General features: G+C 46.6%; 1 protein-coding gene across 7 annotated transcripts in view; it reads left to right on the top strand.

The window, feature by feature from the left end:
- Nucleotides 1–20,838, top strand: part of LOC134945472 (dynein axonemal assembly factor 8-like) — a 318,655-nt gene that overhangs the window by 31,848 nt on the left and 265,969 nt on the right. For 6 of the 7 annotated variants that reach the window (XM_063934779.1, XM_063934778.1, XM_063934782.1 and 3 more), the window contains 4 exons: nucleotides 2,422–2,488; nucleotides 2,996–3,137; nucleotides 7,681–7,866; nucleotides 18,353–18,661. In XM_063934779.1, the coding sequence (XP_063790849.1) occupies nucleotides 2,422–2,488; nucleotides 2,996–3,137; nucleotides 7,681–7,866; nucleotides 18,353–18,661 (704 nt within the window). The remainder of the gene's footprint in view (nucleotides 1–2,421; nucleotides 2,489–2,995; nucleotides 3,138–7,680; nucleotides 7,867–18,352; nucleotides 18,662–20,838) is intronic. The other variant, XM_063934780.1, reaches the window with a different exon arrangement.

Here is a 20,838-nt window from a genome sequence, read left to right as displayed (position 1 = left end):
TGCTGCTGCGATCAGATCTGAATTAGGCCCATGGAACTGTCAGGCGATTTGCTCATCGAGAGATCTGTACATAGGACACGCGGTCACCCTCTAAGGTTAGAGGAGAGGAAGATTCATACCCAGCGAAGGAAGGGTTTCTTCACAGTGCGGCCAGTAAGGATATGGAATTTGCTGCCAGAGAAGGATGTAATGTCTGACTCAGTTGATGTGTTCAAGAAAGGTTTAGACAAAGTAGTAGCAGTAGATCAACATATAGGTTGTACTCAATGGACAAATTGTCTTTTTCCAACCTCGACAACTATGTAACTTTGGGGGTCATTCCGAGTTGATCGCTAGCAGATTTCATTCGCTGCGCAGCGATCAGGAAAAAAATCGGCACTTCTGCGCATGCGGCACAATGCACACGCGCGTTGTACTATTACAACGAACAATGTAGTTTCACACAAGGACTAGCGAAGCTTTTCAGTTGCACTGCTGGCCGCAGAGTGATTGACAAGAAGAGGGCGTTTCTGGGTGTGAACGGACCATTTTCAGGGAGTGTTCGAAAAAACGCAGGCGTGGCTGGGCGCGTTTGTGCCATCAAAACAGGAACTGAATAGTCTGAAGTGATCGCAAGAGCTGAGTAGGTCTGGAGCTACTCTGAAACTGCACAAATTTTTTTCGCAGCCGCTCTGCGATCCTTTCGTTGGCACTTCTGATAAGCAAAAATACACTTCCAGTGGGAGGCGGCATAGCGTTTGCACGGCTACTACAAACTGCTAGCGAGCGAACAACTCGGAATGACCACCTTTGTTACCTAATTCAGATGGTTTGCAGACACAGATCTGTGTCTGGGACAGTAATTGCTGTGCCCCCTCTGACACAGCCTTATTGACATTCTACAGCCGCGGGTAAGGGGTGGTAACAGACAGCTTTCTAGAAAACTGACACAGCTGCACTCGCCCGGCTGTGTGAAAACGCTGAGCATCCTGAGGGTTAAGGTGCCCATACACCTTGGATGAGAGCAAATGACATGGAAGGAAGCAAATGACAGTTGACCATTTCAAATGGTCAACTGTCATTTGCTCCCATCCATTACCAGATTTTCGTTCCAACCAGCCAGATTGGAAGTAAAATCTTTAGGTGTATGGGCACCTTTACTCAGATGACTGATGCACACGCCGATGTTCTGAGCGGATTGCAGACCGGCAGGAGGCGTCTGCTTACACAAGACGTCTCCTGCTGCAATAGCATATCTTAGCACAGCCTCTGTGTACAAAGACGCAGCCACTGTGCTACTGCGTCCATCTCTGCATCGGGCCCATGGTTACATAGGCTGGATGTCTAGGAATACTACCTCGCCGTGCAGCTGGTAGGCTGTAGGGAATGCTTATTGGCCCTGATTCAGATGTGGAAGGAGTAGTGGCTCATGCAGCAAAGTACAGGTGTTCGGTGCAACTCTGCTAGCGTCAGGCATCATATTTTTGATGAAAATATATCTTATTCACAATGCAATGTGACTAGGACGCACGAGGAGACTGTGCTGATTAATTTGATACCTGTATATTGTGTGTGACTGAGTCTGTATACGGAGCAGGACAGAACTTGTATTGGAAATAAAATGCTGCAGCTGCTACATTGTAGCACTTCGTGTACAGATTCCGAGTCACACACAGATATCACATTACTCAGCACAGTCTCTTCATGTGTCCTAGTCACATTGCATTGGGACTAAGACGCATTTTTCGGCAAAAAAGATGCCCGAAGCCAGGAGACTCTCACACGATCTGGCGTGCCAAGAGGTGCTGTTTGGCACGACTGCAGTAAAGATGTATGTGGACACACCTGTACCTAATATACAGATGGAGCCCTGCTCATCTATCCCTTTAACAGGATTAATTGAGCCAGGGCAGTCGGACTTAATCCCCTGCTGTAATGACTTAGGGGTACATTTACTAAGCAGTGATAAAAGCGGAGAAGTGAGCCAGTGGAGAAACTTCCCCATCAACCAATCAGCAGCTCTGTATCATTTTATAGTATGCAGATTATAGATGTTACTTCAGTGCTGATTAGCTGCCATGGGCAACTTCTCCACTGGCTCACTTCTCCGCTCTTATCACTGCTTAGTAAATGTCCCCCTCTATCCCCTGCTGTATTGTTCTCTATGTATTGTATTGCAGCTGAGGACAATAGATGAAAGGCTTATGCTAATAAACCTTGGTGCACCATGGTGCAGCAGAGAAGGCTAGATGAGCGAGGCTCCATCTGTACTGTATACTATGTGTATAGAAGGCTATTCTCTTTAGTCCTCAGTTCCGAGCGTTTCACAATGTTATTTATGTCATGTTCCTATCATTGCTCTGTACATTACAAAGGAATATAGTATAGTGTTACTGCATACATATAATGTAATGACAAATCCAATCACCCATCTCATTTCAGCTGACAGACCAGTGGGACCTGAACTTGCTCCTTCAGCGACTGACAGAGGAGGGAATAGTGACAGAAGGTGAGATAGACCCGGTGAGCTCAGTACACGTCACATACATGTAGCTGTACTTCAATATTTATTTGTATCTGTTGAACTTTCAGTGAAGAGATAACTTTGCAGGAACTTGCCATCATCTATGGCCAATTGGCCATTCCCCTGGGGAGAGGTCTCTTTCTCATGGAATCTGTAATTCTGGAAGGTCATCTACCTTAGACTCCCCTTGTTGAAACAGATATACACCTGATCGAAATGTTCTTGGGAAGTTTCTACACAGGAGTCTCCATCAATAGGTTTCTTGCTATTACTTGTATTTTGGCAAGCCAACTGCTCTGGTGGTAGCCCAACATCAGCCGTTGTCACAGGGGTATGCCCGCTTTCCTGATGGCAGAGTATTGTTAATGAACAACACTTTAATGCATGCCATGGCTGGAAGGAGAACAAGTTTCCTTGACTGCAAATATGTAATACGTTCCGTTTATGTGTGAAGGTTATCCTGTACTGTAAACTCTCTTCTTGCCCCCACAGTAGTAAAGGAGCCACTTTCCGTACTTCCTATAGAGAACAGTTCCAGGAAGCGACAGGATCAGGTCATGGAGCAGTTGATGGAATTAAGCGTCAGACAGTCACAGACCGTGACTCCTGGTCAGGATCTGACAGAAGGGCGCAGGTAAAAGGCCTGCAGTGAGAGTACTAGAAGGTACCTGGGGGACGACGTGAATGTCAGGGTTTGGCCCTCAGACTCAACAGTTTGTTAAATACTAAGAATTACAGCACAAAAAAGATTTATCAGTGGTTACTTGTGAGTAGTATCGCTATAAAAAATATATTCACTTTCAGTTGAGAATTGAAAAGAGAAAAAGCACTAGTAAACTTAAAGTATAAGTAGACACAAACTCAATCTCTATCCCCCTCCTCTCTCTCTCTGTCTATCTTTCCACATCTCTCTCCCTCTCTCTTTCTTTCTCTATTTATCTTTCTTTATTTCTTTCTGTCTCCCCACCACCAGTGCCTCTCTGTCTCTCCCTTTCTTTCTCTCTACCTCCCCATATTTCTTGCTCACCTCCTTCTCCCTCCTCTCTCTCTTCCATGCAAATAATTCTCTCTTCCTCTATTTCTCTTTCTGTGTGTCTCTCCCTCTCTTTCACCCCCTCTCTCTCTCTTTCTCTGTTTATCTTTCTTTCTTTCTGTCTCCCCACCACCACTGCATCTCTCTCTCTCTCTCTCTCTCTCTCTCTCTCTCTCTCTCTCTCTCTCTCCACCTCCCCATCTCCCCATATTTCTTTCTCACCTCCTTTCCCTCCTTCTCCCTCCTCTCTCTCTCCCCTGCAAATAATTCTCTTTCTCTCTTTCTCTTTCTATGTCTCTCTCCCTCTCTTTCACCCCCTCTCTCTGTCTTTCTTTCTCTGTTTATCTTTCTTTCTTTCTGTCTCCCCACCACCACCGCGTCTCTCTCTCTCTCTCTCTCTCTCTCTCTCTCTCTCTCCACCTCTCTCTCTCCACCTCCCCATCTCCCCATATTTCTTTCTCACCTCCATTCCCTCCTTCTCCCTCCTCTCTCTCTCCCCTGCAAAAAAATTCTCTTTCTCTATTTCTTTCTATGTCTCTCTCCCTCTCTTTCACCCTCTCTGTGTCTTTCTTTCTCTGTTTATCTTTCTTTCTTTCTGTCTCCCCACCACCACTGCGTGTCTCTCTCTCTCTCTCTCTCTCTCTCTCTCTCTCTCTCTCTCCCACCTCCCCATATTTATTTCTCACCTCCTTTCCCTCCTAATCCCTCCTCTCTCTCTCTTCCTCTCACCTTGTGCCACACATGTAAGAGCTGTATTATTTCACTCAATTTGTTATCTTGCCTTAACAGGACATTGTAGGAATGTTCTCCCATTTGTGATTTCCTACCCATAAACATACATACAGTGTAAGTCCACAGGTTTCAACTTGGAGAGCCCTCTCCAGCCCATGCGGGATTAACAGTGCTTGCTAAAGTATTCACCCCCCTTTGCATTTTTAATGTTTTGTTGCCTCACAACCTGGAATTAAAATGGATTGTTTGAAGGTTTGCATCATTTCATTCACAGAACATTCCTACAACTTTGAAGATGTTTTTGTCTTTATTGTGAAGCAAACAACAAATAGGACAAAATAACAGAAAACTTCAGTGTGCATAACTATTCACCCCCCTAAAGTCAGTACTTTGTAGAGCCACCTTTTGTGGCAATTACAGCTGCAAGTCGCTTTGGATAAGTCTCTATGAGCTTGCCACATCTTGCCACTGGGATTTTTGCCCATTCCTCAAGGCAAAACTGCTCCAGCTCCTTCATGTTGGATGGTTTTCGCTTGTGAACAGCAATCTTCAAGTCTGACCACAGATTCTCAATTGGATTGAGATCTGGGCTTTGACTAGGCCATTCCAACACATTTAAATGTTTCCCCTTAAACCACTCAAGTGTTGATTTAGCAGTATGCTTCGGGTCATCGTCCTGCTGGAAGGTGAACCTCCGTCCCAGTCTCAAGTCACAGCCAGACTGAAACAGGTTTTGCTCAAGAATATCCCTGTATTTAGCACCATCCATCTTTCCCTCGACTCAAAACAGTTTCCCAGTCCCTGCTGCTGAAAAACATCCCCACAGCATGATGCTGCCACCACCATGTTTCACTGTGGGGATGGTGTTCTTGGGGTGATGGGATGTGTTGGGTTTGCGCCAGACATAGCGTTTTCCTTGGTGGCCGAAAAAGTTCAATTTTAGTCTCATCTGTCCAGAGCACCTTCCTCCATACATTTGGGAAGTCGTCCACATGCCTTTTGGCAAACTCAAAACGTCCCTTCTTATTTTTAACACTAAGCAATGGCTTTTTTATGGCTACGCTTCCATAAAGCCCAGCTCTATGGGGTGTATGGCTTATTGTGGTCACATGCGCAGATACACCAGTCTCTGCTGTGGAACTCTGCAGCTCCTTCAGGGTTACCTTTGGCCTCTGTGCTGCCTCTCTGATTAATGCCCTCCTTGCCCGGACTGTGAGTTTTGGTGACCGGCCCTCTCTTGGCAGGTTTGTTGTGGTACCATGGGGTATATTTACAAAGATTCGTGTTTTTGCCGTTTTTAAGGGTGTTTGAACTCGAATGGTATCAGGTGCATTTTACTGCAACTTTTTGAATCCTGATACGGTCCTTTACTAAGCTGCCGAGTTTTCCACATTCGTTTTTTCCGATGTCAATGTGATTCCTAATGTCAGGCAGTGTTTTACAGGAGTGATGAGTAAAACACTGCCTGACAAAACACAAGGAATCCAGTCCGAATCTGTGAAATCCCTGCAGGGCTTCATTGTGTACCTTTTAAAAGGTGTTTAAGGTGTTACAAATTATTAAAAAAATTGCGTGGGGTCCCCCCTCCTAAGCCAAACCAGCCTCAGGCTCTTTGAGCCGGTCCTGGTTGAAAAAATATGGGGGAAAAATTGACAGGGGTTCCCCCATATTTGACCAACCAGCACCGGACTCTGCGCCTGGTCCTGGTGCAAAAAATACGGGGGACAAAAAGCGTAGGGGTCCCCCGTATTTTTTGAACCAGCACCGGGCTCCATTAGTCAGAGAGATAATACCACAGCCGGTGTACACTTTTATATAGGTCCCTGCGGCCCTGGCATTAAATCACTAACTAGTCACCCCTGGCCGGGGTACCCTGGAGGAGTGGGGACCCCTTAAATCAAGGGGTCCCCCCCTCCAGCCACCCAAGGGCCAGGGGTGAAGCCCGAGGCTGTCTCCCCCATCCATGGGCTGCGGATGGGGGGCTGATAGCCAAGTGTAAAATAAAAGAATATTGTTTTTTGCACAAGAACTACAAGTCCCTGCAAGCCTCCCCCGCAAGCTGTTACTTGGAGAACCACAAGTACCAGCATGCGGGGGTTAAACGGGCCCGCTGGTACCTATAGTTCTTCTGCAAAAAAAATACCCAAATAAAAACAGGACACACACACCTTGAAAGTACAACTTTATTACATGCATTCCGACACACACATACTTACCTATGTTCAGATGCTGACTCGGCCCACGTCTCGACGTCGATTCCAGGGTACCTGAAAATAAAATTATACTCCCCTAAATCCAGTGTGTCGTGTCCTTTTTTTATAATCCACGTACTTGGCAAAAAAACAAACCGCATACCCGATCCACGCACTGAAAGGGGTCCCATGTTTACACATGGGACCCCTTTCCCCGTCTGCCGGGACCCCCCCTGACTCCTGTCAAAGAGGGTCCCTTAAGCCAATCAGGGAGCGCCACGTCGTGGTACCCTCCTGATTGGCTGTGACCTCCTGTAGTGTCAGTGAGGCTGTGCAGTGAAGATACAATGTAGCGCATAGGCGCACCATTGTATCCAATGATGGGAACTTTGCGGTCAGCAGTTGACCGCAAGTAACCTCAAGATTTGTGCTTAGTGAATTCCCGTGTTGGGACTTAGAAAAAAAAACACAAATCGGACAAACTCGGATTTTTTGTAAATATTGGCCCATGTTTTTTCCATTTGAACATGATGGATTTGATGGTGCTTTGGGGATCATCAAAGATTTGGATATATTTTTTATAACCCAACCCTGACATGTACTTCTCAACAACTTTGTCCCTGACTTGTTTGGAGAGCTCCTTGGTCTTCATGGTGTGATGCCTCTTGCTTATTGGTGTTGCAGCCTCTGGCGCCTTTCAGAAAAGGTGTGTTTATACTGACAGATCATGTGACACTTAGATTGCACACAGTTGGCTTCATTTCACTAATTATGTGACTTCTGAAGGTAATTGGTTGCACCAGAACTTTTGAGGAGCTACATAGCAAAGGGGGTGAATACATATGCATGTGCCAATTTTCAAATTTTTATTTATAAAAATTATTTTTTATATAAAGTTTTCTCATTTCACTTCACCAACTTAGACTATTTTGTGCAGATCCATCACATAAAATTCAGATTTAAAAAATAAATTACAGGTTGTAATGTAACAAAATAAGTAAAAAGCCAAGGGGGGAATACTTTAGCAAGGCACTGTAGAACTAATCTGGTGTGTACATTTGATGGATCGGCTAAATGATAATTGCTGGGCAGTGTGCAGGGGAAAACGTTCACAGAACCTTTTATAAGATGTGACTCAAGTTGTTGTGTCTGTTTAATCAGTTTCTGCGTAACACAGGTCCTGCCTAGCAGATCTGATCACCCCACATTATGCTTTACAGAATACTCAGTCACAGACCAGGTCTTCTCCAAGCAGAAACACGCCTGTGTCTTAGTAATAGACACTCAGAAAATATCCCCACTGTCGTCATAGACCTGAGACCTTCATCATCTAATAAAAGCTTAAAGCCTGGAGCAGAAACACCAACACAGGACAATCTGGAAACAAAAGACTTGCCACAGGACAGGTATGATAGTCAGTGTTTATTGATTTTCTACCACTAGATGGCAGCAGAGCCCATGCTTCTGTAATCAGGAACAACAATTTAGCTGTAAGTCAGACATTGGTAAAACTGGCAACTAGGGTCACTTTTGATCCAGGTTCCAATTTTGTGTGCACATTCATGCAAAGTGCAGCCAATCAGAAGTATGGGGATGAGATGAGAATTCATAAAGCTCTGCAGGGACAACAGAGCTGTGCCCCCTCCTGCAAAGTATGTGCCATTTCCACCCCTTTATTGCATTGCTTTAATATTATTTCTTAGCAATTATTTATATACAGTAGCGAACACATATTCCGCAGCGCTTTACAGATAATATTTTGCCTTCAGATCAGTCCCTGCCCCAGTGGAGCTTACAATTTATACATTGGCGTTTCTATAATGGGTGCAGTGTGTGCGGTGCACATAGGCCTCTGAATCCGGGGGGGGGGGGGGGGGCACTCCGCACACACTGCCCCCATTTCTCCTATACTTACCTTTTCGGCATCCATCGGTGACTGTGTGTGGGCCCCCTCCTCTCCCGTAGCCGTCGCGCCGCTGCTAGCGCACTGACCACTAGAGACTCTGGCACAGTGCAGTCTACAGAACATGCGCAGGACTCCGTAAAAATGTCGCGGCGGCCATTTTTCGTAGTCCTGCGTATGTGCTGTAGACTCTGGCACTGTGCCAGAGTCTAGAGCGCTGAGAGCGCTAGCAGCGGCGGTGATGGTTACGGAAGAGGAGGGAGCCCACACACTGAGTCTGCACACGGGTCCCCTCCTCTCTAGAGACGCCCCTGAATCTATATATTCCCTACCACATGTGCACGCACACACATTCACACTAGGGTTAATTTTTATTTTGCAAGCCAATTATCCTACCAGTATATTTTTTGGAATGGGGGAGGAAACCGGATTACCGGAAGAAACCCACGCAAGCACGTGAAGAATATACAAACTATTACACCATCCGTGCTTAAAACATCATAATTGCCCCCCACCATCATTGGCTGCAAATGTTTTTCTCCCCTGGAGATTCCATCATCTTAACTTACAAATTCATAATGCTTGTAAGCTTGCTTGTTTTAATTGATCCTTCATTACACGTCAGCATATTTTACATACTATTGCACCTAGGGTTTTTCATGAAGTGCAAAATCAGATTTGGCACTGCCAGGTTTGGTTCTGCAAGCATGCCGCCAACATTTCCACTAAAGTACATGGACTACAAGGCAATATAGTTCACAGGGGCGTTTTAAGAGAGGAGGAGGCCCGTGTGCAGCCTTCTGCTTCAGGGGCCCCCTCCTCTCTGACTGATGCACAGGATTTAATACTTACCTCTCCGGAGTCCCCCGGCAGTGCCATCCTTCTCCGCAGCAGCGGCAATAGAGTCTGAGAACAGATTCTATTGCGCATGCGCAAACCTCCGGGAACACGGCACGGCGGCCATTTTCCCGAAGATTTTGCTAATGCGCATGCGCAAAACTCCGGAAAAATGGCCGCCGTGCCATCTTTCCGGAGTTTTCAGCAGGCGCAATAGAGCTTGTTCCCCCTAGTGTTCAAACTCTATTGCGCTGCCGAAAAGGGATGGCTTCGACGGGGGACTTCAGAGAGGTAAGTATTAAACAAATGGGTGCGGGGTGGGCCCCCTTGGACCTAGGGCCCCGTGTGCCTCGCACACATTGCACCCATTATAGAAACGCCAATGATAGTACAGTTTGGCAAATAGCAGTGACTGATACCCTCCAATTGTATTTTTTTGTCTGGTACAGTACCGGTTTTTTATGTTCTGTAACGGCCAATAAGGGCTTTGTACCGAGTTTTGGCGACTCCCAATCCTATTCATTCCTATGGGAGCGTTACTGGGCCACACACCCCTTTACACATGGCCACACCCCCTTTACACATTTGTACCGGTTTTCAGCACAGCAGTGTTGGAGGGTATGCAGTGTTTTCAGATAGAGGGGAGGAGTTGGTTGGCATAATGGGCTGTCCTAGCCAAGATGGAGTATGTTCATCCATGCACCCAGTTTTGCAGACCAGCTCAAAAGCGAGATTACTGAAATGGGAGAAAAAGATGGAATTTTAGGGACAATTCTTGCTAACTGGGGAGACACTAAGCCATTTCCAATATGCAAATGGACTTGCATTTTGCAGCGATGGATCTCGTCGGGTACTTTTAATTGGACCAATTTCCACCTTCATGTTGCACTTGATCGGAAAGCACATTTCTAGATGAACTCCAAATAATGGGCCTGAGTCATGTGTGTAGGTAAAGCAAAAAAGCAAGCAACTTGGCAAAACCATGTTGCACTGCAGGTAGGGCAGATGTAACATGTGCAGAGAGAGTTAGATTTGGGTCGGGTGCGTTCAAACTGAAATCTAAATTGCAGTGTAAGAATGAAGCTGTAGGCTACATGCAAAAGCAGCCAGTATTTGCCCTGCACAGAAACAATATACATGTATTTGCTCCCCTTGTATGGCAACGTGGTTTGTTCCTGACATAAAATTACTTGCTTTTTTTGCTTTACTTACAGACATAAATCTGGCCCCATGTAGTAAAAAGCATCCATCAAACAAAGTGCCACATATAATACAATGGTAATAAAATATATTTTTGCCTGTCCCAAGACCTCGGTGCAGTTGTAGTTTGCAGAGATTTGCGGAGAGTGGGCGCTGGGTGGATCATATAGTCTCACACAGGGTCGGACTGGCCCACAGGGGTACAGGGGAAACCACCGGTGAGCCCCACTGCCTGAGGGCCCACTCCTTCCTCTAGGGATCAGGTTCCAGACTGTGCACTTGTATTCTACATGGTAGATATGTTGCATTACACTGCACAAGACTATTGTGCATTTCAAGCCTCCGTGGAGGCTGGCCACACCCCCTTTGTAGGCTGGTCAAACCCCTAAATATGGGCCCCTACCACTGCATTCTCCCGTTGGGCCCTTCATACCCCAGTCCGACACTGGTCTCACATGGCAAAATAAAGGTGAGGTCACATTAGATTTGGGTGGGGTGTGTTCAAACTGAAATCTAAATTGCATTCTAAAAATCAAGCAGCCAGTATTTGCCCTGCACAGAAACAAAATAACCCACCCAAATATAACTCTCTCTGCACATGTTATATCTGCCCCTCCTGCAGTGCATATGGTTTTGCCCATTAGAGGAAAATGTTGTTTTGCAATCAACCTTGAATTAGGCCCCAGTCCTTCTTCTTTGTAAATGACTATGCTTTCCTAATTCATATTGGTTTATCCCCGGATATTGGGTGCTCCTATTGTGCGTAGGTGACAGGTTCACTTTAATGGGTCACAGAATATTTTCTCTATCGTCCTAGTGGATGCTGGGGTTCCTGAAAGGACCATGGGGAATAGCGGCTCCGCAGGAGACAGGGCACAAAAAGTAAAGCTTTATGATCAGGTGGTGTGTACTGGCTCCTCCCCCTATGACCCTCCTCCAAGCCTCAGTTAGGTTTTTGTGCCCGTCCGAGAAGGGTGCAATCTAGGTGGCTCTCCTAAAGAGCTGCTTAGAAAAGTTTAGCTTAGGTTTTTTATTTTACAGTGAGTCCTGCTGGCAACAGGATCACTGCAACGAGGGACTTAGGGGAGAAGAAGTGAACTCACCTGCGTGCAGGATGGATTGGCTTCTTTGGCTACTGGACATTAGCTCCAGAGGGACGATCACAGGTACAGCCTGGATGGTCACCGGAGCCTCGCCGCCGGCCCCCTTGCAGATGCTGAAAAGAGAAGAAGGTCCAGAATCGGCGGCAGAAGACTCCTCAGTCTTCTTAAGGTAGCGCACAGCACTGCAGCTGTGCGCCATTGCTCTCAGCACACTTCACACGGCAGTCACTGAGGGTGCAGGGCGCTGGGGGGGGGGCGCCCTGGGAAGCAATGTAAACCTATTTTTTGGCAAAAAATACCTCCCATATAGCCTCCGGGGGCTATATGGAGATATTTAACCCCTGCCAGAATCCGTTAAAGAGCGGGAGACGAGGCCGCCGAAAAAGGGGCGGGGCCTATCTCCTCAGCACACAGCGCCATTTTCCTCACACAGCTCCGCTGGTCAGGAAGGCTCCCAGGCTCTCCCCTGCACTGCACTACAGAAACAGGGTAAAACAAGAGAGGGGGGGCAAAATTGTGGCAAAATTATATATATTAAAGCAGCTATATAGGGAGCACTTATTATAAGGCTATCCCTGTCATATATAGCGCTTTTGGTGTGTGCTGGCAAACTCTCCCTCTGTCTCCCCAAAGGGCTAGTGGGGTCCTGTCTTCTTTAAGAGCATTCCCTGTGTGTCTGCTGTGTGTCGGTACGTGTGTGTCGACATGTATGAGGACGATATTGGTGTGGAGGCGGAGCAATTGCCAAATATGGGGATGTCACCCCCTAGGGAGTCGACACCAGAATGGATGGCTTTATTTATGGAATTAAGGGATAGTGTCAACACGCTAAAGCAGTCGTTTGACGACATGAGACGGCCGGACAATCAATCAGCACCTGTCCAGGCGCCTCAAACACCGTCAGGGGCTGTAAAACGCCCGTTACCTCAGTCGGTCGACACGGACCCAGACACAGGCACTGATTCCAGTGGCGACGGTGACGAATCAACCGTATTTTCCAGTAGGGCCACACGTTATATGATTTTGGCAATGAAGGAGGCGTTACATATTGCTGATACTACAGGTACCACAAAACAGGGTATTATGTGGGGTGTGAAAAAACTACCTATAGTTTTTCCTGAATCAGATGAATTAAATGAGGTGTGTGATGAAGCGTGGGTTGCCCCCGATAAAAAACTGCTAATTTCAAAGAAGTTATTGGCTTTATACCCTTTCCCGCCAGAGGTTAGGGCGCGCTGGGAAACACCTCCTAGGGTGGACAAGGCGCTCACACGCTTATCAAAACAAGTGGCGTTACCCTCTCCTGAGACGGCCGCACTTAAAGATCCAGCAGATAGGAGGATGGAAAATATCCAAAAAAGTATATACACACATACAGGTGTTATACTACGACCAGCTATAGCGACAGCCTGGATGTGCAGTGCTGGGGTAGCTTGGTCAGAGTCCCTGATTGAAAATATTGATACCCTGGATAGGGACAATGTTTTACTGTCTTTAGAGCAAATAAAGGATGCGTTTCTTTATATGCGTGATGCACAGAGGGATATTTGCACACTGGCATCACGGGTAAGTGCTATGTCCATTTCGGCCAGAAGAAGTTTATGGACGCGACAGTGGTCAGGTGATGCGGACTCAAAACGGCATATGGAAGTTTTGCCGTATAAAGGGGAGGAGTTATTTGGTGTTGGTCTATCGGATTTGGTGGCCACGGCTACAGCCGGGAAATCCACCTTTTTACCTCAAGTCACTCCCCAACAGAAAAAGACACCGACTTTTCAGCCGCAGCCCTTTCGTTCCTTTAAAAACAAGAGAGCAAAGGGATATTCATATCTGCCACGAGGCAGAGGAAAGGGGAAGAGACTGCAACAGGCAGCTCCTTCCCAGGAACAGAAGCCCTCCCCCGCTTCTACAAAAGCCTCAGCATGACGCTGGGGCTTCTCAAGCGGACTCGGGGGCGGTGGGGGGTCGTCTCAAGAATTTCAGCGCGCAGTGGGCTCACTCGCAGGTGGATCCCTGGATCCTGCAGATAATATCTCAGGGTTACAGGTTGGAACTAGAGACGTCTCCACCTCGCCGTTTCCTGAAGTCTGCTTTACCAACGTCCCCCTCCGACAGGGTGACGGTCTTGGAAGCCATTCACAAGCTGTACTCTCAGCAGGTGATAGTCAAGGTACCCCTTTTACAACAAGGAAAGGGGTATTATTCCACTCTATTTGTGGTACCGAAGCCGGATGGCTCGGTAAGACCTATTCTAAATCTGAAATCCTTGAACCTGTACATAAAAAAGTTCAAGTTCAAGATGGAGTCACTCAGAGCGGTGATAGCGAACCTGGAAGAAGGGGACTTTATGGTATCCTTGGACATCAAGGATGCGTATCTCCACGTTCCAATTTACCCCTCACACCAGGGGTACCTCAGGTTCGTCGTACAGAACTGTCACTATCAGTTTCAGACGCTGCCGTTTGGATTGTCCACGGCACCTCGGGTCTTTACCAAGGTAATGGCCGAGATGATGATTCTTCTTCGAAGAAAAGGCGTATTAATTATCCCATACTTGGACGATCTCCTAATAAGGGCAAGGTCCAGAGAACAGCTAGAGATGGGACTAGCACTGTCTCAAGAAGTGCTAAAGCAGCACGGGTGGATTCTGAATATTCCAAAATCCCAGTTAATTCCGACAACACGTCTGCTGTTCTTAGGGATGATTCTGGACACGGTTCAGAAAAAGGTTTTTCTCCCGGAGGAAAAAGCCAAGGAGTTATCCGAACTTGTCAGGAACCTCCTAAAACCAGGAAAGGTGTCTGTACATCAATGCACAAGAGTCCTGGGAAAAATGGTGGCTTCTTACGAAGCAATTCCATTCGGCAGATTCCACGCAAGAGTTTTACAGAGGGATCTGCTGGACAAATGGTCAGGGTCGCATCTTCAGATGCACCAGCGGATAACCCTGTCTCCAAGGACAAGGGTATCTCTTCTGTGGTGGTTGCAGAGTGCTCATCTATTGGAGGGCCGCAGATTCGGCATACAGGATTGGATCCTGGTGACCACGGACGCCAGCCTGAGAGGCTGGGGAGCAGTCACACAAGGAAGAAACTTCCAGGGCGTGTGGTCGAGCCTGGAAACGTCTCTTCACATAAACATTCTGGAACTAAGAGCAATCTACAATGCTCTAAGCCAGGCAGAACCTCTGCTTCAAGGAAAACCGGTGTTGATCCAGTCGGACAACATCACGGCAGTCGCCCATGTAAACAGACAGGGCGGCACAAGAAGCAGGAGTGCAATGGCAGAAGCTGCAAGGATTCTTCGCTGGGCGGAGAATCATGTGATAGCACTGTCAGCAGTGTTCATCCCGGGAGTGGACAACTGGGAAGCAGACTTCCTCAGCAGACACGACCTTCACCCGGGAGAGTGGGGACTTCATCCAGAAGTTTTCCACATGCTTGTAACCCGTTGGGAAAGACCAATGGTGGACATGATGGCGTCTCGCCTCAACAAAAAACTGGACAGGTATTGCGCCAGGTCAAGAGATCCGCAGGCAATAGCTGTGGACGCGCTGGTAACGCCTTGGGTGTACCAGTCGGTGTATGTGTTTCCTCCTCTGCCTCTCATACCAAAAGTATTGAGAATTATACGGCAAAGAGGCGTAAGAACGATACTAGTGGCTCCGGATTGGCCAAGAAGGACTTGGTACCCGGAACTTCAAGAGATGATCACGGAGGATCCGTGGCCTCTACCTCTGAGAAGGGACCTGCTTCAGCAGGGTCCCTGTCTGTTTCAAGACTTACCGCGGCTGCGTTTGACGGCATGGCGGTTGAACGCCGGATCCTAAAGGGAAAAGGCATTCCGGAAGAAGTCATTCCTACCTTGATTAAAGTAAGGAAGGAAGTAACCGCGCAACATTATCACCGCATTTGGCGAAAATATGTTGCGTGGTGCGAGGATCGGAGTGCTCCGACGGAGGAATTTCAACTGGGTCGATTCCTACATTTCCTGCAATCAGGATTGTCTATGGGTCTCAAATTGGGATCTATTAAGGTTCAAATTTCGGCCCTGTCGATTTTCTTCCAGAAAGAATTGGCTTCAGTTCCTGAAGTCCAGACCTTTGTTAAGGGAGTACTGCATATACAGCCCCCTGTGGTGCCTCCAGTGGCACCGTGGGATCTCAATGTTGTTTTGGACTTTCTCAAATCTCATTGGTTTGAACCACTAAAAAATGTGGATTTGAAATATCTCACATGGAAAGTGACCATGCTACTAGCCCTGGCTTCGGCCAGGAGAGTGTCAGAACTGGCAGTTTTATCTTACAAAAGCCCATATCTGATTTTCCATTCGGACAGGGCAGAACTGCGGACTCGTCCGCATTTTCTCCCTAAGGTGGTGTCAGCATTTCATCTGAACCAGCCTATTGTAGTGCCTGCGGCTACAAGCGACTTGGAGGACTCCAAGTTGTTGGACGTTGTCAGAGCTTTAAAAATATACATTTCAAGGACAGCTGGAGTCAGGAAATCTGACTCACTGTTTATACTATATGCTCCCAACAAGCTGGGTGCTCCTGCGTCTAAGCAGACTATTGCGCGCTGGATTTGTAGTACGATTCAGCTTGCACATTCTGTGGCAGGCCTGCCACAGCCAAAATCGGTAAATGCCCACTCCACAAGGAAGGTGGGTTCTTCTTGGGCGGCTGCCCGAGGGGTCTCGGCATTACAACTCTGCCGAGCGGCTACGTGGTCGGGGGAGAACACGTTTGTAAAATTCTACAAATTTGATACCCTGGCTAAGGAGGACCTGGAGTTCTCTCATTCGGTGCTGCAGAGTCATCCGCACTCTCCCGCCCGTTTGGGAGCTTTGGTATAATCCCCATGGTCCTTTTCAGGAACCCCAGCATCCACTAGGACGATAGAGAAAATAAGAATTTACTTACCGATAATTCTATTTCTCGGAGTCCGTAGTGGATGCTGGGCGCCCATCCCAAGTGCGGATTATCTGCAATAATTGTACATAGTTATTGTTACCTAAATCGGGTTATTGTTGTAGGGAGCCATCTTTCAGAGGCTCCTCTGTTATCATACTGTTAACTGGGTTTAGATCACAGGTTGTACGGTGTGATTGGTGTGGCTGGTATGAGTCTTACCCGGGATTCATAAATCCTTCCTTATTGTGTACGCTCGTCCGGGCACAGTATCCTAACTGAGGCTTGGAGGAGGGTCATAGGGGGAGGAGCCAGTACACACCACCTGATCATAAAGCTTTACTTTTTGTGCCCTGTCTCCTGCGGAGCCGCTATTCCCCATGGTCCTTTCAGGAACCCCAGCATCCACTACGGACTCCGAGAAATAGAATTATCGGTAAGTAAATTCTTATTTTAATTAGTATGAAAGAAGAGTCCAGCAAATATTTGACACCGCTACAGTATATGCCATAATGTACACATCTTTATTAAAAATGTCTTTCTTTCAAATAGGCACCAACAGGCATTAGATGATGGTGGTTCCATTTGTATTTTCTACCACCTAGGTATACATATATACTGCAATCTCCATCTTCTTCATATAAATTGTAAAACACTTAGAGGTCAGTTAGGAGCAAGCTGGGTTCTGTGAGACGACGTTATGGCAAATTTGCACAGTAAATTACATTTGCAATTCAAGCTCCAAGCTCGCATTGCATTTCCCCAGCAAATTCATAGGGTTTACTTTGTGCACACTAATAAGCAGGGGAAAAGGCAGGGAATGTATTTATTTTAAGGTCAAATACTTCCAGTGAATGATCGTGCAGTCAGAGGGGGTTAAATAGCATCATTTGGCCAATAAAGACATGTCCGCTTTTAGGTGATTTTCTCTAAAAAAGCTCAGTAATGGGGTAAATGATGTGGTACAGGTGGGGTGAGGTGTTGTATTGATGGGAGAGGGCTTTTAGAACTTAGAGATGAGATTTAAAGAGTTTTTTTTCCAACTTTTTTAAACTTGGATAAAAACACTGAAGAATGAATTTACTGTGTGTGGAGTGGGGGGGGGGGGGGGGACAGAAAAACGTCTGACACCTTTTAAGGTCACTAACAGCCTTCTATTTGGTCCTGCTATCGTAATTGCCACTTTTTGGTGTCCAGGATGGTTTCCACACTTTCTCATGCCAGGTCACGTATTATGAAAATGTTGTGCAACTTTGCCACGAGTCCCTCAAATTGGCGTTTGTAATTGAATCCCACAGGTGTGCGCATTGCCGCCATGTCTGCGAGTTTCGTGATGCAAGTTGGTTTTTGCAAACTCGCATCTGATTGAATTGTCTCCTTAGTGACTTGTGAATCCACTGTGCTATCTATAAGGGTATCCGGTCACGATCACAGCTGTCAAAATACAGACGCCGGAATTCCAACACTTATTGGAATGCTGACATCAACATCCCAACACCCGGGGAGATAGAGTTAGGCTGCCGGGAGTGGGGGTGAAGGGGATTAGGTTCAGGCACCCAAGGGGAGGGTTAGGGTAGGCTGCAGGAAGGGGGGGGGGGGGGGGGGTGTTATGTTTATTTACCACCAGGAGGGTTAGGTTTAGGCTGCAGATAAAGGAGGGTTAGGGGTCCATTGGGGTAAGGCAAGTATATTTACCTTCCCCCGTCTGGATTCTGATCATCGTGATGACACATTCAGTATCCTGACCGCCGTCATCCCGTCAGCAGGCGTTTCAATCCCAACCATCTATAAATAGTCCCGCCACCACCACACATCTTCATACTTATCTGCATTCGGTGATGACTGGCCGTCATAGGGTTTCATTATAAAACAATTAGTATGCCAGGTGTTTAAGCTACCATCCAGTGTTTCCTTGTGAATATGTTGATGTCACCCCACAGGCCAGAACATACAGGTAAAAGCATATTACTGCGCCAGCTTCGCCACATCAAGACGCCGCCATGTTCAAACTCTCCGCACCACAGTGCACAGAAGCCTACCAATAGCGGGTGTGGACACGTGGACAGGACTATACCCCATCAGACCAGAAGAATACGGAGACTGAGGAACAGGATGAATGTCAGTCAGGGAACCCCCATAATTGAGGAAGGCAAGCAGGAACAAGAGGATGGTTTTACAGAACAAGAAAATACAGAGGAAGCCAGTAAAAGCAGCCAGGACTCCCCTGATAAAGTCCAGAGCAACTGCAGGTAACATACTATAATCACTTGTATGAGTTCAAGTCCTGTTTGAATGTAAAGGAAATATATAGTAATACTAGTAGTACAGTAATAATGTCCATGGGAATTTAGAGAAACATTGACAATACTGCCCCTCACCACCTCTGTATAGCACTTCTTGGGCATGAAACAACCACTAAACCTCCATATTATATATCTTTAATGAAATTATTTCTGCTGGTGTGCAGGGCTTTAGCCAGAAGGGATCCGGTCTCTAAGTCGACAGTAACTAGGTCGATACTAGGTCGGCCACTATTGGTCGACAGTAACTAGGTCGACAGGATCTCTAGGTCAACATGTTCTAGGTCGACAGGTCAAAAGGTTTACATGAGTTTTTCTACGAAGAAAAACACAAAAAATAAACATAAACTCATGTTGACCTTTTGACCTGTGGACCTAGATCCTGTCGACCTAAAGACCATGTCAACCTATTTACTGTCGACCAATAGTGATCGACCTATACACTGTCGACCTAGTTACTATCTACCTTCCATACCACACCCAGCCAGAACCCCAGCTAGAAAGATGGGTTTTCCCCATAGACTGCCCTGTAAGCTGAGCAGCCATGTGTACAGTTAGCTTTCTCCTGTCAGTATATTGGGTCATACTTTCAGAAGATGGCTACCTGCATGCTGACGTGTTCAAAGGGGAGCGTGAAATAAACTGTACAGGACACTCAGGTCGGCCACATTTACACTTGCACTATGGCCCTCATTCGTTAGTTGTTTTTAGCAGCCATGCAAACGTTAAGCCGCCGCCCTCTGGGAGTGTATCTTATTTTAGCAGAAGTGAGACCGAAAGGATCGCAGCGCAGCTACAAAAAAAGATTGTGCAGTTTCTGAACAGCTCGAGACCTATTCCTAGCTTGCGATCACTGCAGACTGTTTAGTTCCTGTTGTGACATCACAAACACGCCCTGCGTTCGGCCAGCCATGCCTTCGTTTCTATAGGCACGCCCACGTTTGTATCTGACACGCCTGCGTTTTTACACACACTCCCCGAAAACGGTCAGTTACCTCCCAGAAACACCCACTTCCTGTCAATCACTCTGCGGCCAGCAGTGCGACTGAAAAACGTCGCTAGTCCTGGTGTGAAACTGCATCGGCTTTTGTGAAAGTACGTCGCGCGTGCGCATTGAGCCGCATGCACAGAAGTGCCGATTTTTAGCCTGATCGCTGCACTGAGAACAACGGCAGCTAGCGATCAACTCGGAATGACCCCCTATGTGCGCGGGACTAAATTGGTATATTCACCCGTATGCCGAGCTGCACACATCTGTGTGACTGGCAATTCCGTCTACACGCACTCATTAAACTTAGCCTGCTTGAGCACAGTCTGACACAGCCATTCAGCCACAAGTGGCTATATGACACAGATGAGTACGCAGGGCTGTAACTACGGGTGTGCGAGTGGTGTTGTTGCCCAAGGTACCAGCACAGTCGCTGCCGCATGGAACCTGTATGGGGCGTCACAAAAATACATACACCTGACGCCACTCTCCTCAAAGTAATTAGCAGCTAGTCTCGGGGATTAAGTTCCAAATACCCCAAGTTTAAAAGCAAAAAAAGAAGAAAATGAGACAGCGCTTCTTACTTTGAAAAAGATTTTTTATATATATATGAAACACAATAAATCTCAATATCACATATGAATACCGGCCAGTATTCTTTAAACAACAATTATATATTTCTATTATACAATCTAAAACAGCAAAAACCACTTGATACTTTATGGAGCTGCCAATTTCAATACTCTATTAGCTACAGTACAACTATAGTTTTAACTTGCATAAATATTCATCTATCCTCTATGAAGACAAATTAACAGATATAATATCCAGGTTGGAATCCCACTGTGATTATTTCCAGCACAGTTCTTTTAGGTACAACATGCAAGTGTGCCAATCAAATCAAACGGTATTAGGCAGTCCTGTAAGCATGCCAAAGAAATAACGAGGTATTCTAGCGTGTTAGTAGAAGGCAGATCTTCCAAGGCAGTAGCAAGATAATATTATAGCATGTTAGTAGAAGGCAGATCTTTCCAGCACTTTTAAGCCATGCACCAATTTACTGGTAGTTAATGTGTAGTAGTTCTTTTAGGTGCACCATGCAAAGCACCAATTACCTCTCCCAGCAACTTCTCTCCCT

Source organism: Pseudophryne corroboree, chromosome 7 (genome assembly GCF_028390025.1).
Source record: "Pseudophryne corroboree isolate aPseCor3 chromosome 7, aPseCor3.hap2, whole genome shotgun sequence".
NCBI lineage: Eukaryota > Metazoa > Chordata > Amphibia > Anura > Myobatrachidae > Pseudophryne > Pseudophryne corroboree.
Note: the sequence above shows the minus strand (reverse complement) of the source record. Positions and strands in the feature narration are given on the sequence as shown.